Source organism: Otolemur garnettii, unplaced genomic scaffold (assembly GCF_000181295.1).
Source record: "Otolemur garnettii isolate 467f Iridium unplaced genomic scaffold, OtoGar3 scaffold00011, whole genome shotgun sequence".
In the NCBI taxonomy this organism is placed as follows: Eukaryota; Metazoa; Chordata; class Mammalia; order Primates; family Galagidae; genus Otolemur; species Otolemur garnettii.
This window is the reverse complement of record NW_003852406.1, coordinates 29,568,727-29,587,728: the sequence shown is the minus strand read 5'-3', so window position 1 is coordinate 29,587,728 and position 19,002 is coordinate 29,568,727. Positions and strand designations below refer to the sequence as shown.

At 35.9% G+C, this 19,002-nt stretch overlaps 1 protein-coding gene across 2 annotated transcripts in view; it reads left to right on the top strand.

The window, feature by feature from the left end:
- UBE2Q2 (ubiquitin conjugating enzyme E2 Q2) overlaps positions 1–19,002 on the top strand; it is a 56,899-nt gene that overhangs the window by 19,013 nt on the left and 18,884 nt on the right. For both annotated transcript variants that reach the window (XM_012801962.1, XM_023509991.1), the window contains exons 3-8: positions 172–276; positions 7,794–7,850; positions 11,059–11,199; positions 13,184–13,268; positions 14,610–14,670; positions 15,480–15,570. In XM_012801962.1, the coding sequence (XP_012657416.1) occupies positions 172–276; positions 7,794–7,850; positions 11,059–11,199; positions 13,184–13,268; positions 14,610–14,670; positions 15,480–15,570 (540 nt within the window). The remainder of the gene's footprint in view (positions 1–171; positions 277–7,793; positions 7,851–11,058; positions 11,200–13,183; positions 13,269–14,609; positions 14,671–15,479; positions 15,571–19,002) is intronic.

Sequence of the window (19,002 nt, the reverse complement as noted above, 5' to 3'; positions counted from 1 at the left end):
AGCCCCTAAAAATATTTTAAAAGACTGACTTTTTACTTTATCTGTAGGTTGCAGTCGAGCAGTAGCAAACTTTTCCATTTCCTCCGTGATTGATTGCAGTAGTCCTAGCATTGTTCATGTCTTCTGAGGGCTCTTTAACATGACGCTTATTTACTGACATGTGTTTTGTAGCTCCGTCAGCAGTTGAAGTGGTTGATATGTGAACTCTGCAGATTATATAACCTTCCTAAGCACCTGGATGTTGAGAGGCTAGATCAGCCACTACCCACGGGCCAGGTAAAGTAAAAACTCTCTCAAGCAAAAGTAAAACTAGGATGATTTTCTTTCTATTATTCTACTTATTTAGAAGTTAATTTTTGTGTTTCTATTGATTTTTTTGTTTTTGTTTGACGTACTAAAAATAAGATTTTCATTCTTTGCAACTATTGGTATTTACTGTCACAGGCCAATAATTGGCCCCCTCCCTACCACTGCCATTTTTGTTGCTGACATTCCTGGTTTCCATAAATGCTCCTGTTTCTTTGCTTATTTGTCTTTGCTTATCCAGTTACCTTTACTTGGAATGCCATCTCCTAAGTCTATCTGTGCTGCTTAAGGAATAACCCAGATGCAACGGAAGTTTTCACTAGTTCACCTATATCTCTGGATTTCTAGATTTACCTGTTTAGGCATCAACCATTGACTTTTTACTATAAGAAGTGAGCATGGAGCTCTTAGACCACTCACTCACCCACCTTCCTTTCCTAAAACATTATCTTTACTCATGTGAACAGTCACATCATTAGGATTTGGTAGCATGGAATCAAGTTTTCCATGACAATGTTTCCTTTCTTGTGAACTGTAGGTTTTTCAGTGTCTTCCTTATAATAGCAGTTCTTAGTTTTAAAAAACTATGTTTTATTTCTTTCTATGAGCTCTCCCTCTGTTCCACCCTACCTAGTCTTGGCAGTTTGTGCCCTTGGCTGGCTGTATAGCGGTCCTGAGATTTTTCTTGTGTGTTCTTTAAGAGTAGATCCATTGTTCCTGGATCTCACAGCATCTTTCTTGGCTTAACCCTTTCTCATTTGCCTGGGGATATCCTCAAGAAAAACACTAAGAAAGCATGGAGTGGAACACTTTTCTGAGTTCTGGCTTCTGAAAAAATACAGTCTAGAGTTTGGGTTTTGGAACTAGACCACTATGAGTTTGAGTCTTTGTTCCATTAGTTATTAAGCATATTCCTTTGGACTAATTACCTAATCACTCTGCATCAGTTTCCCATTTGCAAAATGGGGGAGATAGTAGTAGTATCTCTATTTTGGGGGAGTTAAAAGATTAAATGAGTTGTTACATGTCAAGTATTTAGAATAGTGCCTGGTGGATAGTATATTTCCAATAAATGTTAACCTTTGTTATGTTCTGTGTACATACTTGATTGAAAGTTTGAATATATACATAGTGATTCTAGGTTGAAGATAATTTTACCTCAGAATTTTGAAGACTATGCTTTTATCTTCTGACAGTGGTGGTGTTGAAGCCTTATGTCAGACTGAGTTTTATTCATTAACATATGACTTTCTCTATTGAAACTTTTAGGAATTTCTCTTCATTTGGGTTCTGAAATATCATGACGATGTACTTAGGATCTTGTGGGTCTTCTTTCATCGGTTGTGCTGGGTACTCAGTATGGATAGGCCTTTTCAAACTTGGAATCTTCAGTCATCTTATATATATATATATATATTTTTTTTTTTTTCAAACTATCTTTCTCCTTTCCATTTTATTTATTCATTTTGAAATGCCTACTAAATTCTACCTCTTTTTCTTTTAATTCTAAATTCTGGAATATTTTTTTCTTCAACTTTTGGAAATTTTATTTGGACAGTAATAACTTTAAAGTTTTTTTTGGTTATTTATTTGTTGCTGTTTAACTAATTATTCCAAAATTTAATGACATAAAACAACCATTTCATTTGTCCCTTGCTATTGTATGGGATAACTAGACTTGGCTGGATAGTTTTTCTTCTGGTCTCATTTGGACACTCACTGTGCAGTTAGATGGTGGCTGGTACTAGTGTCATCTGGACGCTGGACTACACTGGAAAGTCTGAGAGGACTTCTTCTCAGGTCTGGTGTTGGCATTTCTTCACATGGTCTTTCTCTGTGCATGACCTCTCAGCTGTGTGAGCCTCTTTGTGTGGCTTCTCTTCAGGATGACAGAGCTATTGTGTTTCTCTGGTGATGAAATCTTTTGGTCTCTTGCCAAAGGTAGATTTGTCTGTCTGTGTTCTGTTTAAGGAGATGGGGGGAAACAGTGTGTTTTAAGGGCTAGAAAATGTGTTCTGTCTGCAGGCTTTGGTTAATCTGTTTTCAGTCCTGCCTCTCAGTCCCACTCTCCATGTACCTGGTGTCTCAGCCTGGATCCTCTCCGGGGGTCCAGAGCCTCCTTATTCTCAGTATCCCTCTGCAGCTTTATTTGTTTTGCTTCATTAATTACCATTCCTCCATTTACTGTCATCTTCTAATGTAGGTGAATTCTTTTTGTTGGTAACCCCATTGCTTTTCTCCTTTTGTGTTTATACCATGTTTGTTTTTCACTGTGATTCTAGTAGAGCCTCAGGAAAGAGATACTACAAGAAAGAACTATGTTTTGTGTTCAACTTTTTTCCTTCTCCGGAAAGGAAGAACCAACTTGTGTTTTTCACTTAGTGATACCGTGGGCATAATGCATGTAGATCTACCTTAGTTTCCATGATTGTGCCTGTGATTTTAAGTATGGGTATAACATAATTTGTGAAGTACATGACAGTTTCCTAACTTTGAATCATTCTTGCATTCCCGTAAATAAACACTGTTAGAAAGGATATGGTAATGCTGTATTTTTGGATTTTTAACTTTTATATTAAGTCAGATTGTAGTATAGTTTTGCTTTTATTCTCTTGTTTCGTTTCTGTATCAGGACTGTGCAGGGCAATGACTTGGGAAGCTTTACATCTTCTTTCTATGATCTTTGACAGTTTGAACCAGTAATTTTCAACCAGTGGTAATTTTTGCCTCTCATGAGACATTTGGAAAAACCTGGAGATGTTTTTGGTTGTCACAACTGGCTGTGGTGAGGGGGTACTATTGACATTTCATGGGTAGAGGTATGTTAGTGAACATCTAACAACACACAAAGGAACTGTCCTCAAGAAAGAATGATCTAGTCCAATATATCGCTATTGTTGAGGTGGAGAAAACCTGCTTGAAATAAATATCTGAGCCTGATCTGTTTTGGATGAGTCTTTTCTATGTATTGGTCTGTCAAGATTTTCTACTTCTGTAGCCATTTTTTGTAACCATAGATCCTAGAAAAAAATGATCACTGCATCTATACTTTTGAAACTCTTGTAAAGATGTCAGAACATTCACTTTTTGAATAACGTTCATATGTGGTTATATTCTCTTTTTATTTCTAAAGTCATTTGTCTTGATGACTTGTCAGTGGCTCATCTGTTTTTATTATATTGATCTTTTGAAATAGGATAGTTTTATAGCTGGGCATTGTGGCGGGTGCCTGTAGTCCCAGCTACTCAGGAGGCTGAGGCAAGAGAATTGCCTAAGCCCAAGAGCAGGAGGTTGCTGTGATGCCATGGCACTCTACCAAGGGCAACAAAGTGAGACTCTGTCTCTAAAAAAAAAAGAAATAGTTTTATTTTTTAAATCTAGTATGTTTGTTTTCTTTTTGCTTGTGTTTTAATTATTCCTTTTTATTTTGCTTTTTCCACTTTAGTGGATCAATGTAATTTAAATTGCTTTTTAAACATTTAAGAGGTTTTACATTTCTTGGAGTGTTCCTTGACCTTATTGCACAAGTTTTAAAATTTAGTACATTTTCCAAGTAGTTTGTTTTGCCCAAGTGGTCTTATCCTATCTTTTGTTCACATTACTCTCATTGTTAAAACCTCTTATTGTACAGTATAACATGTATTCAAAATATGTAAAACACAAGGTTAGTGTAACAGAGTGAATACCTGGAGACATCACCTACCTCCCACCCAGGTAGAGAAACAGGACATTGTTAGCAGTATAGAAATCGTCTGAAGGCTCCTTACAGGTTATCTTACCTCTGGATGTCTCTGTACCTTACTTTTCTCTATTTATCACTCACGTATGCATCCCTGAATGATACGGTTTGGTGTTGCCTGTTTCCAAGATTCTGTTGTACGTGTTTCCCATCTTTTTTGTGCGCAGCTTTGTGGGGAAATTGTTCATCTTGTGTGTAAGCTATACTTTTTCATTACTGTATTTATTCCATTGTTTGGCTATACCATAAATAACATTTATCCATTTGACTGTAATATAAACATTTGGGGTGTTTTCAATTTTTTTGCTATTAGGAATAGTCTTACTATGATTTTTTTTTTAAATTTTTGATACCCACAGGAGGCAAATATGATGTTTCTTGTCCATGTGTCATGATGCCTTGTGTAAACATTTCTCCAGGCACATACTTAGGAAGGAGTTGGGTTACTAGGGCATGAGGATGAATTTCTTCTTTAGCCTAAGATTTTTCTAGGGAATAAACTTTATAAAACATTTTTAGGTGGCTTCTAGGTTTTTAGTTTGTCAATATGGTCAGAGACTATTGCCTATGACTTCTCAGCTGCTCTATCAGTAATTGCTGAGACTTAACCCCCCAAAATGACAGTAACACCAATAGTTTTTTTTGTTTTCAGAGGTGGAATCTCTTGCTCAGGCTGATCTCGAACTCCTAGCCTCAAGTGATCATCCTGCCTTGGCCTCCTAAAGTGCTGGGATTACAGCTGTGAGCCACCATACCTTGTCTTTTCTATTGTTGCCATTTCTTATATTTCATGGTCCCCCAGTACTCTGCCCTCCAACTATATTCCTAAATAAATACTCATTTTTTCTTTTTGGAAAGGTTTGTGCGGCTGGGCGCAGTCGCTCAGTGGATGGAATGCTTGAGCTCAGGAGTTTTGAGACCAGGCTAAGCAAAAGCAAGACCTTGTCTCTACTAAAAACAGAAAAACTAATTGGGTATTGTGACCAGAGTCTGTAGTCCTGGGCTTGCGGAGGCTCAGGCAAGAGGATCACCTGATTTCAAGCATTTGAAGTTGCTGTGAGCTGTGAGGCCCTGGTACTCTATCCAGGGTAGACGCTATTGTGGAAAAAAAAAAAAAAAAAAGGTTTGTGGGAATGTGTATGGAGAGTGCTCCTTGAATACTTGCTGTTTTTTTCATTCAATAAATATCTGACTCTGTAAAAAGCACTCTAGTTGGTGTGGAGGATCAAGTAATAGGCAAACCCAGACATGGTTCCTGTCCTGATGGAGATAGATAAAGGATTCTGAATAAAGATTCTTTAGGAGGCTCTAAATCATTCTAACTAATTCTCTTTCCAGTCTCTTCTGACTCCCAAGTAGCTGCTACAGATGCCTGCCATGCATGCAGCTCGTTTTTCTATTTTTAGTAGAGATGGGGTCTCACTCTTGCTCAGGCAGGTCTTGAACTCCTGAGGTCAAGCGATCCTCCTGCCTCAGCCTCCCGGAGTTTTTCCCAGTCCTTTACACTTTTTTCTTCTGGTATTTATTGTTAACAAATGGAAAGTCTGAGCCCTGATTCTTCTTTCTGTATATTATTTTTCCTTTTTTGGGAGTTGGTGTGGTTTTCTCTAGTTGTATAAAGTATGGGGTTTTACTTTTTATTATTACATTGGAGCATTCAGAATCAGAATTCTGTCTATTCTAAGGCAATGTCACGAGTTGATCTTAATCATAAACGCTTTGTTCAGTCAAGCCCATTGTGTTCTGGCCCTCCTACTAAGGTTTTGTTTTGTGTTTTGTTTTTTGAGGTGGGGGATCTTATTTTTCATTTCTCAGAACTGTCTGTCACGAGGTTTTGCTACTGCATTGAGTTATTTTAAAAACATTTTCTTTTCTCTCTGGTTCTGGCATCTACTAAGAAGCCATCAAGTTAGGCTTCCTATGTAGGAGAGTGATCTTTACCAACCGTAGCTGGGACAAGTGTAGCAAGGAATGTGTAAAGTGGGCCCCTCCTTTGTCTGGACTGGGTTGTGCCTTCCTCAAGACCAGCAGTTTAATCCATTTACTTTGGGTCTTCTAATGTTTCCCTGGCGTTGTGGTTCATTGGTGGCACCTTTCTTGTGTTTGTGGGGTTTTAGTGCTATACTTTTAAAAAAATTTTTTAAATAAAATTCTTCTGTCATTTTTGTGGAGTTTTGGAAAGAAGGCCAGGCCACATCTTGAAATGAAATTCATCTGAGGCTTTTACAGCCTTCACTGGCTTTGTGTTTTGGTTACATCACTTATCCCTTTTGAGGGTGTAGGGACTCAGCTTTCTCATTTGTAAAATGAAGGAAAATTACCTCAGGTTGCTTTTTAAAAACAGATTCTCTGGGGGTAGGCTTTGAAATGACTCTGTCATTGGAACTTCAGGCTAAGTATGTTCTTTAGATCCCCAACACAGTCTGATTTGGAATGTAGAAGTTAATAGAAGTGAAAAGGAGGGAACTGTAACATTTTGGGAGCTGCTGCTTGCTTCATTCTACTTAGTTTCTAGGAGACAAATAGTGTCTAAAGATATACAGATTTTAAGCAAATATGACTTGGTTCTGCTTGGGTTTGTATGCCCATACGGGATTCTCCAGCTCACTAATCCAGAAGAATTATATCCTCTGTGATGGATTTTTTTTTTTTCCTGAAGAATTGTACTAGATGAGTATCTGAGAACAAATGCTTGGATACTGCTGAGATCTTTGTTGGTCTGATTTGATTTCTGGATTCTAGTTTCTTTTCTTTCTTTCTTTTTTTTTTTTTTTTTTAGAGATAGTCTCACTTTGTCGCCCTCAGTAGAGTACGGTGGCGTCACAGCTCACAGCGACCTCTAGCTCTTAGGCTTAAGCAATTCTCTTCCCTCAGCCTTTGAGTAGCTGGGACTACAGGTACCCGCTACAACCAGGATCCCAGTTTCTTGATCTTTTAGATACTGTGGGTTCTAGCCTAAAAACTGGCCTTCGTGGTGAAAGGTGTGTGTGTGCTGTGTCCTAAGAACTATGCTCTGGCCCAGAAACGTGTCCTTTTTTTTTGTTGTTGCAGTTTTTGGCTGGGCCTGGGTTTGAACCCGCCACTTCTGAGCCACAGGCGCCGCCCAATGTCTTTTGAACTCGCCAACACTGGATATAAAGGCTTTTCCTAAAACTCCTTTAAATTCATTTGTTAATGAGTGGTAAATTATCATGTAGAGAAATGTTCTATAGTAAATTCTTTTTTTAATTAGCTCTTTAGCAAAGCGGTGGTTATTTCATTTTTAGTTTTATGAAGTATTTTTATGACGTGTCTACTTATTAGAAAGCATCTGACCTTCTAAAATGTAAGGCAGTTGAAGTTACATAAAGTATAGGTTTTAAGAGTTAAAAAGGTAGCTATTTTAAGGAATCAGTAGATTTGTTTATTTTAAACAAAATAAGCCGTTGACCTTATATGTATAGCCATATAAGTAAGATGCTTTATTTTAGATTATGTTAAAAAATTTTCAGTTTTGCTTTACATATGCCTCATTGCCCTTATTTGTTCCTAAGGCATTTATTAAGTTGAATTGTTCAAAATTGTTTTTTATTTAAAGCTGATCTTTTCCAAGCTGGATTTAAAAATATTTTAATTTTAATAAGCTTTCCGTTGGTAGAAACTGCAGTGACAGATAGGTTGTATCTAAACTGTGGTACCAGTCTCCTAATGTACTCAGCCTATTCATATTGGTTCTGTGTAGCCCTGACAATTTTTTTCTCTGTTTCAGAATGGAACAACGGAAGAAGTGACTTCAGAAGATGAAGAAGAGGAAGAGATGACTGAAGTAGGTATTTTATGTTAAGAATAACATTTTATAAATATCTTCATTTTTGAACATGTTAGTATTATTCTCTATCTGCTTTATAAACCTGTGTTCATGTGGAATAATGCAAGGCACATTGTATTTGGAATGTAGTATAATTTCCAAACTCTAGCATTACCTCTAATCATATGCCTTTAAGCAAATAGCTTTATCTGAATTATTTGGATTTGATTTCCTATAAAATAAAAGCCCTTAACATTTAGCCCTAAAATTATATTTACATTTAATACCAACCAGTACTTAACCTGTATTTGGTTATTTTTAGGAAGAGGAACTACTAAGTTTAAAAAGGTCTATATTTGCGTAAAAGGTGAATTTAAGAACACTTTAAGACTACTTACCAGGAACAGTGAAACCATCTCTTGTTGAAAAATTTTGGGACATGGCAGTGCCTGTAGCTCAGTGGGTAGGGTGCCAGCCACATACATTGAGGCTGGTGGGTTCGAATCCAGCCCAGGCCAGCTAAAACAACAATGATGACTGCAACAACAACAACAACAACAACAAAATAGCCGAGTGTTGTGGCAGGCACCTGTGGTCCCAGCTACTTGGGAGGCTGAGGCAAGAGAATTGCTTAAGCCCAAGAGATTGAGGTTGCTGTGAGCTGTGATACCACAGCACTCTACCCAGGGTGACAGCTTGAGACTCTGTCTGAAAAAAAAATGTCCAAGAATTTTGTCTTAATCCATGTATACTGCTATAACAATATCTGAGACTGGGAATTTATAAAGAATGGAAATTTATTTTCTCATAGTTTTGGAAGTGAGGAAGTCCTAGAATAAGGTGTTGGCATTTGATGTCTGGTGAGGGTCGTCTTGTGTCCTCACATGGCAGAACCAGGAGAGCAAGACAGAAAGCTAAATGCTGTGTGCAGCCTCATTAGTGAGGGCCTTAATCTCACTGAAGAGGAAGGACCCTTGTGACCTAATCACCCCTGAAGGGCCCTTCCTCTTAATACCATCATGCTGGCAACACCTGAATTTTGGAGGGGACACATTTAGACCATAGCAAATTTAGTAGAGCAAATTCCAAAGACTGAGCTTAGGCCATTAGTTGTCAGTCACTGATAAAATTTTAGAGGTTTTCGGGCTCTGAAACTTTACATTTAAATTCAAACTTCAGAGTGAAGATCTGTCTCTGCATTGATTGGATAGAAGGTATATGAATTCTGTGGTCTTGATTTGAAAATATTTTTTCTGTTTGAATCTTAGAATTATTTCTAAAGCATACTTTTAGAATGCTTCAGAGCAGAAGTAGTAGTTGTAGGCTTGTTTTGTGCATCTGGAAGTAAGGTGGGTCTTAAAATTATCCCATTCTATCCACTCTTTAGGGTGGAGAGTTTAATGTTTGAGTTTTAACTTAGATAGAATATACTGCATGAAAACATAAAACTTTTCCCCTGGATCCAATGTTTGAGGAAGAAGATATGAAGTATACTAGGAGAATTTTTGTACCTTCATAAGATGATAAACAAGGACAGCAACATGTAGGGAAATCTAGAAAGTAGGAGGCTGGACTTTGGGGATGTCAGATTAGGGTAGGTGAAAAGATACTCTAGGCTGTTAAATAGTGTGGTAGGAAAGGCCCAGAATGACCTGGGCATGATGTGTTTTGGTGCACTGGGTGCTGTTCTCTTGGGAGAAGGTGGTTGATGTGTTGGAGTCATGGGGAAGCAAGAGTGGCTAGAAAAGGCAGATGATTAGAAGTCATGTCTTAGAGACTAGTGTTTCTATTTGGTGTGATTATTGATAGAAGGCCTGAAGTAGAGAATATTGTTTTAGAAAGATAATAACGAATTCAATTTGGGATGTGCTGATTAATATTCAGGTAAAGAAGTTTTGTGGATGGGAATATAACTGAGCTTGAAGGTATAGGAGAACAAGATACAGACTAAAGGCATTTGCAAGAATTCTGAAGAAAATAAGCATAGAACAGAAGATTAGGGCTGAAAATGTGCACACCAGTGGGGGTGCTCTGTGAAGTAGAGCAGCCACAGTTTGAATAAGAATGGAATGTTACAAAGGTTGGAGAGAGGGTGTTCCTAGAAAGAGACCCATTGAGTTTGGACAGAAGGTAACTGTTAACCTGGTTTAGAAATCAGTGAATTAGTCTGCTCGGAGGGAAAAAGTGGAGATAATATGTATCAACTACTTCTTTAGACAGTTTGGCAGTTGACATGAAACACAGGAGTAAGATAATTGTTCCTAAGATAATTGTTAAAAAGTTAGGATCCATCCTAAGAATTCTGTATAGATTTGTGTTTGTGTAAGAGCAAATAATATGGGAAAGGAGGGAGCAGAATCAGGTAATTAAAGATGTTGGCTTAGAATTATTCAAAATTTTTTTCTGACTTCTAATTGGAAAAGTCAGAAATATGCTTACTACAGAAAATTTGGAAAATAAGGAAAAGTATTAAATGTCTCAGAAACATTTTAGTATAAGTCCTCATCTTTGTCTACACTTTATTTTGGTATAATTGAGATTCTGTATATTCTTTTTTGTATTCTGATTTTCATTTCAAAGTTTTTATTGATATAGGAAATAATTATGCTATATTGATATTTAATGATCTTCTGGTATTCCATGGAATTGGAGTTACCATTTAAAAAAAATTTTCAGATTACTGTAAGGATAATGGTTACCAGTTTACCATTTTTTAAAATTTTCAGATTACTCTAAGGACACATATGATTAGGTTACATTGTTTACATTTGTAAGGTAGAGTTTGAGTTGTAGTTTTATCCTTCACCCAGGAAATGTGCCACATACCCCAACGTTGTACCCATTAGGTGGGAGCTTACCGAACCCCCTCTTCTCTTTTATCATTTTTTGCACATGCATATTTTGTGTTTGTTTTGTGGTTGGTTGTAAGGTTGAAATGGGCATTGTTTCAAAGTTCTTATACAAGACTTAGAAGATGACTTATTTGAATAGTTATAACTTTGTAAAGCTATTATATCTGCTTTACTCAGAATCTAGGTTTAAGTAAAATACAGGATATAAAAGAAGGGAGCCTTTTTGAGTCGAATGTAAGGGTTTTTTCCCTTCCGCATGGAACAGATATATTCTCTCTTTACTGTTTCTTGTTGAATCAAGAATAATTTAACTTTTGCATAAGAAACTACTGAAGAAAAATAATTTGAATAAGGTAATATTTTTCTTTTTGTAGGATATAGAAGACTTAGATCACTATGAGATGAAGGAAGAAGAACCTATTAGTGGGAAAAAGTCAGAGGATGAAGGTATTGAAAAAGAAAATTTGGCAATATTAGAGAAAATTAGGAAGACTCAACGGCAAGACCATTTAAATGTAAGTGTGGATAAATACTGTATCTAGAAACTAGACTTTCCTGGTTAAGTAATCATCATTAACACTGGGCAGTTCGTTAAGATACCAATCTCAGAGGCCTTCTTCCTCTTCCTTGCCTTAGTGATGGGGATTCAGTCTAGTTTCTACCTTGTTGTTCTGCTCTTCATATCCACCTGCTGGCCCCTGTGTATGCTCATTGTTTTGAAGGTATTTTCTCTGCTTACCTTCAAATTCTTTCACCTCCATGAAGCTGACCCTTGGTCTGTCCCATCTTGACCCAACCAAAAGTAATTTTTCTCTTTTGACTTAAATCCCTTTTATGTGAAGCAGCAGAGGTGTGTGGAATGAACACTAAATTTGGTGGCAAACACATCTTTTGTGGCTTTAATTTCTTCAGCTCTAAAATGTGGACAATACATATCCTTGGGATTATTGCTGTGAAAAATAAGAATAAGAAATACATAAAATGCTCAGACAGAATAGGGAAACATCAGATGGTAGTCTGGCTGTCTATCTGAACACTCCTTCCCCCCCCACCCCCCATGCACTCTGAGGACCTGTTGGTTTGTTTTAGGCACAGCTTTTCAAACAAGGGAATGGTGAAAGTAGACACCAAGTGTTGAAACTTGGTAGATTATTCCCCCATTCTTCATTCTTATTTCGTACATTAGTTTAATTGGTTAATCCTTCTTAATGGAACAAAGAAATTTAGCCAATCTCATATCTTGATGATTAAAAGATTTGTAGCATCTAGATTGATGATACTTTGTTGTGTCTTGTGATCATTTCTAGTTTGTATGAGCTGTAATCAAAACAGCTGTAAACTGTTGAACACTGTCACATATGTACTGTGCTAAGTACTTTATTCTCATTCAGTCTTCATAGCCATTGTATGAAATAAGTACTCTTTATATTTTATAGATATGAAAATAAGGATTTAAACTGGTTCAAGGTCACATAGCTAGAAAGTAACATCTTTGTAACTTGATTTTTTTTCCTATCCTCAAAGTATAGGGCAGCTGTTAAGGTCTTTAATTTCATGTAATCAGAATTAAACACAATCAAAAACTAGTTCCATTTATATTCAGTTAAATGGGTCATTTTCATCTTTAGAAAAGTCCCAGCACTAATAAGAACTGAAGCCAACTGCATGTAGACAGACATATTTCTTAGTATGTGAACAAGACTGTCAGTGAAACATTCTTGCTTATAGTCTTATTAATAGAACTCTATTTTAGTTAACATGTGGTGAGGGTCTTCAAGTATATTTTCAAAAATTGATGGGGTTTGAAATAGTCTAACTGAATTCCATGCAGAATAGGTGTTGCAGAGTCCATGGTGATCTGGACATGTTGGCTAGATTTTTTTTTTTCCTCCCAGATGCTAAGAAATAGTAAATGAACCAGACTTATCCCCAGGTTAATATTTCTCTTAAAACTTCATAATCCTCCATTTAATTGAACTTAACTTTTTAGACTTCATAAAATGTTGAGTAGTGGGCCGGATGTGCTGGCTCAAGCCTGTAATCCTAGCACTGTGGAATGCCGAGTAGGGCAGATCCCTTGAGCTCCAGAGTTCGAGACCAGCCTGAGAAAGAGCAACATCTCATCTCTACTTTAAAAAAAAAAAAATATATATATATATACACACACACACACACACACACACACACACGTATTTATTTATATGTATATGCTGAGCCTTGTGGTTAGCTCCTATAGGCCAAGCTACTTGGGAGGCTAAGGTAGAAGGATCACTTGAGCCCAGGAGTTTGAGGTTGCTGTGAGCTAGACTGATGCCATGGCACTGTACCCGGGGCAGCAGAGTATAAGATTCTTTCTCAAACAAGACAAAACAAAACAAAAATAACAATAGAATGGTAGTCCATTTTTCAACTGTAAACTTTTATATCAGATTAAAATACCTTAAATCTGTAACTATTTGACTCAATAGACCCTGGTAAACAGCGAGTTTTATGTTTCAGGGTGCAGTGTCTGGGTCAGTACAAGCCTCAGATAGACTTATGAAAGAGCTCAGGGACATATACAGATCACAGAGTTATAAAACAGGTAAGGACCTCTGGATCTCTGCTATTTCTGTTGTATTAGATCTCTTTTGTTTTCTATCTTCAGATAATGTCATTTCTTATAACTGGACAGAAATGGAAATGTTTTATTTTAGGGATGTGAAACTCAAATGTAATCAAGCTCCAAAAGATGTTGGGGATAAAATAGGATGAGTTTACTGTTCTGTTGTATTTAAAAAAAAAAAACTTGCTTTTATGCATATAATTCTTTATCTTCTGGCAAAAGCATGAGTAATATTGCTTTGGAAAGTAAATAAAAGATAATACACGTATGTTTCATTGTACAAAGAACTATTGCCGAGTTGATTTTTATGATATCCTTCTTCTTTTTTGAAATCAATACAATCAGTTCTTATTATAGAGGTAGTTATGGTATTATTTTTGAAATAGGTGGGTTTTAAACATTTTTCGTTTCATTATTTGACTTAAGAGTGTTTTTACCAATAAGACTTTGAATATTGTGGAATCTCTCTCAACTAGAGATAAAATTCCCTCTTAGATACAGTGATTCTAGCAGTGTTAAAATAAGACAAAGAGCCAAACTTTAACTTGTTTCAAGAGATAGCATTCTAACCCTTCAGGAGTCCTCAGAATCAGAATTGTTAAATCAGAATTGTTAGAACTGGCTTAAAAACAAAACCAAGAAACTCTATGCTTTATAGAGTACAAGATAGGCCAAACTTCTTTCTGAGTTATTAGAACTTTGGGTATTCTTACAGTTTTTCTTACAAGAAGTCTAAAAGTTTATCTGTAGAAATCTAATAGGGTACAAATATTTAAATACTGATTTTATGTTTAAATATTAAATAATTGTTTCAGCATTGTTTACAGTAGCAAAATTAATAACCAGATATTGGGTAGGGTAGCATTAGTTAAATTACAGTATATTCATAAAATAAATTACTACAGAGTTATTAAAAAGATCAAGAGTAGATTTAAACTAACTTGGAAAGATAGAAAGTTGAAGAAAGGTTGTAAAATAATATATGTAGAAAGAGTCCATCTTTATAGAAATGTTTATATGTACATAGAAGAGAAATCTTAGGTACATAGGATTTTGTGTAATATATATTTTTTTATTTACTTAAAGCTAATGGTAGGATTCTTAACTCATTAAAGAATCCTCTTAATTGATTACTTTAATTATCTGTTAAGGGAATAAGATACTCAGCTCTAGTGTTAAAATATTTACAAGATAGCTTAGTTGTTCCGTGTTTTAATAGCAAAATTTCTAGCTTTTGTTGGATATTCATTGTATACATTTATACCAGAGTAATAATTATCTAATGAATGAGAGTAATTAACATGCTCCCTATGTTAACAGGGATTTATTCAGTGGAACTCATAAATGACAGTTTATATGACTGGCATGTAAAACTACAGAAGTAAGTGGTTTTTTTTATGTTATCTCACTTTTTGCAATACTACACAGACTATCACAATGGAGATTTTTTTTCTTAATTTGATACCTTTACTTTTGCTTAAAACTTTAGATTTTGTTTCTATGGAAATAGTTCTTAGATGATTAAAATGTGCTTTCTCTGAGGCTTATTAATTAAGTAAAATGAGAAATGAGGCAAAAAGAGGGACCAGTCGTAGGGTAAAATATTTTGTGGGATTACTAAAACAATGGGAACTTAGAAACAAGCATTTTTACTAACTTAATGATGACCAGTTTATATTTGAAATAAGGGATTTGAGTAGGACCTATATGTACAGGGTGTCCATAAAGTTTGTACAATTTTAAAATAGAATAATTGTATTTAAAATTTTAAATAGAATAATTCTATTTAAAATAGAAAAATTTAGATTTTATTAGTGATTTAACTTTTTGTTGTCTTGTCCATAGCATATTTCACTCCTTGAACTCCTTTGCTAATAATACAAATTTAGGAAAGCATATTAAAAATTTTTTTGAGTTCTTGAGAAAAATTATATACACATGATTGGTTTATTTTAGAATGACTGCTAACTTTGATCCCACTGTTAAAATAGATTTACAGTACTGAGATCTTTTGCACATTTATTCCCAAGGAGCTGGAGGCCGTAGACCTGTTTTTCCTGGGGTGGTAGAGAAGCTGTACACCTTAACCTAGGGACTCTGTTTTAGCTCTTTGATTGGTTCATTTTTGAGTTTAGTAAGAAAAATTCTCTGACTTTTTGTTTAAACTGTTTTTTGTTTTGTAATTCTTAGGGTTGACCCAGATAGTCCTTTGCACAGTGATCTTCAGATCTTAAAAGAAAAAGAAGGCATAGAATATATTTTGCTTAACTTCTCTTTTAAGGTAAGAAAATAGTAACGGGTATCCATATGGGAGTATATATTTGTGCAGTGCTTGGAAAACAGTTTCGTGTCATTTGGCTCAGGAATTCTTGTAAACATGTGCTCTGTAAGAAATTGAGTACTTAGGGGCAGTGCCTGTAGCTCAAAAGGGTAGGGTGCCAGCCCCATATGCTAGGAGGTGGCGGAGGTGGCGGGTTCAAACCCAGCCCCGGCCAAAAACTGCAAAAAAAAAAGAAAAGAAAAAGAAATTGAGTACTTAAATACACAAGTACTGTGTTCAGAGTGACTCTGTTAATAGCCCCAAATAGAAAATAACCCATGTTCCTTCCAATAAAATGGAGAATTGTGGTATTCATAAAATGGATACAGCTACATGCAACAAGATGTGTGAATCTTAAATCCACTGTTAGTAAAAGATTCCAAAACCTGTTTTTTATAATTTCACTTAGAGCTCAAAAATAGGTAAAACTAATATTGATTAGGGAGCTGCTAACAATGATTTGCTGTCCCCCAAAGAGCCAGAGAAAAGAAATAGGTACACAGTATGTCTGTGGTGTTAAAATTTTGTGGGGTCAGGGGTATGGAATTAGAAAAAATAATTTCTAAAAAGGCTTCTTGGTGGAGCAAAAATTAAAAGAAGGGATGAGAAACACTAATTTATGGATTCATACTGGGGGGAGGGGGCAGTAAAACTATCAAGAAAAGCAAAGATGTGATTACCATAGAGATTAGGATAAGGAGTTTGCCTCAGTGGCAGTGAGGGAATTGGGAGCTGAAAGGGACATCTATAGGCTTTTGTCATACCGACTGTAATCCAGTTCTTGACCAGGGTGGTGGTTACATTGGCATGTACTTAAAATATCTTGTTCAGGTGTACCTCTGTATTTCATGCTCTTTTATAAATTTATGTGCTATATTTGATAAAGTAAGACGCTAAAAAAAAGTCAAAAAAGAATAGCAATGAAATCTATATAACATGTTAATGATATAATATGAAATCTGGATGAAACATAATGGTTTAAAATCTACGGATATGAGATATTTTGAAGGAAAACAAGATGTGAGAGAACACTTTCCTTGTACTTACAAAAGAATCGTTACAATTTTCTGAAAGTTTCTTATCTTGCTTTTGTGCATGTCTATCTTGTATGATGACATAGCTTATGATTGAAGGTTCTTGAAATCGCCCAAATAGGTGTGTATTGGTATCCTTTTCAGTTTTATTATTGTAGGGACTACTGTGGGTAGATCCCTCCTAGAGTAGGGATCTGGTCTATGTTTACTGAAGTTGCTAATGACTGTGTTTTTACTGATTCGTCTGGTGGGATGATTGAAATACCCAGGCCAAACAGAACAAACAAAAAATACTGGAAAAACCAGTAAGGTAACTTTTTAAAATCACATGCTTATGTACCCAACACCAAACTTAAGAAATAGAACCTTAAAGGCTGAGTTGGGAGCATCACTTGAAGCCGGGAGTTCAAGACCAGCCTGGGCAACAAAGAATGTTTTTAAAAAGTAGCCAGTCACTGTGGCATGCCTTTAGTCCCAGTCATTTGGAGGCTGAGGTGAGAGGATCACTTGAGCCCAGGAGTTTGAGGTTACAGTGAGTTATGATCACACCACTATACTCCACAGGGTAACAGAGTGTCTTTAAAAAACAAAAATAACTTTGTCTGTACAAATAACTTTGTCTGTACCTTCAAAGCCCGCCTTCCCCCATGACTTCCTTCTGGGAAGGGTGTCTTTAAGGAAATGTAAAATCTTGGCCAGGAAACGAGAGGACTTGTGACTGCAGGTAGTGTTTTCATTATTTTTCCTAGTCTAGGTGGAACTTCAGGCAGGGAACAATCTGGGACATAGATGGCTGAAATTCTGTTGGATTTGCATTTCGGGAACATGGCTCCTGATACCAGAAAGAAGGGCCTTTTCTAGTATTGGAGTATTTCTTACAATGCCTGGGAAGAATGTGATTGCCTTGAGCTAACTGACATTATGAAAAAGACCTTAAACTGAATTGCTGAGTCATTAGTATTGGGATTCACAGATTTTGGAGGATAGCAGGTATGACTCAGAAAGAAAGGTTCACAGAAAGGGACCCAGAACCATACATATTTATGTCCTCAGATGTCCACAGTGACAACTTGAAAAAAATGGAACTTGAGGTATAAGACTGGGAATAGGGGTAGGAGAGAATGGGACAACAGCTTGGCAAATCCATTTTGCTATGCTTTTAAGGAAATGTTTTTCTGACTGAATTGAATTGTGAAGTAATACTTTAGGAAGGGTTTCTTCAGAAAAATTGAGGCTCATTTAGAGACAGGGTTGGCATAGTTGACATAGCTTATGATTGAAGGTTCTTGAAATCGCCCAAATAGGTGTGTATTGGTATCCTTTTCAGTTTTATTATTGTAGAGACTACTGTTGGGAAGAGATTCTTTTCCATGTCCTAAGGTAGCTGATAAATTGTGGCTTTGGAGAAAAGAATGTGGGGGTTCATGTCATGGTATCTTGTCTTCAACTATTTGAAAGACTGAGTATGTGGAAGTATTGGTTTGTTTGATTCGTTGTTGAACACAGGGTATAAAACTAGAACTAGTTAAGCCAAATTATAACAAGACTATTTTCAATTCAGTTTAAAGAAATGATTTATAACTATTTAGAGCCTTCTGGTGATGTAGTCTTTCAGAGAGAGAATCCTTAGGAAGGCCAAAAATGTTAAATTTTTTTTCCTGAAGAATTCCTTTTCATTTCTATAAAATTTTGATTACAAAGTTTATAGAATAGAATTCCCAACTTTTGATACAGAAAAGTTATTCAGAAGAGCTACTTAAAATGAACATAGTTCTCACATAACCCATTGATGTGAGGCTTTGTAGTCATTGATTTGGCATCACATATATAAAGATCTAAATTTTAAAAAAAGATCTAAATAATAGGAGATTAAATGAGATGTACTTTACTAAGCTTTGCATCTGTTCTTTTCATTATGTCTGTTAAATTGTAGATAAAAGGTGAGCTACTTGTTCGAAAGTGGATTGTAACAACTGTCATTAAGTTGGGATCTTGTGTGGGTAGATTTCTTTTTCTAACTTGTAGTAGAAATCTAAGATTATCCACTTTAGCCATCAGATATATGCATATCATTCTGTTAGTAGGGTTGAGTGTTCATGACTTTTGTTTCTCAGAATTTTATTTGAGGGTAAGCAGAGGGAAGGGGTTTGACTCTTAGCCACTTTCGCTACAGTCAGTTCATTAATGGAAGGCTCTTATTCTTCTGGAAAACTTTAGTTTCCAGGCCTGAGAATTTGAAAAAGAGAGTTGTGTTGCATAGCCTAAGATGTAGATGAGGCTTCTTTTCTCTCATATTCCTCTCTTCATACATTTCTATCAAGTCTGATCTTTGTCTTTTTTTTTTTTTTTTTTTTTTTTT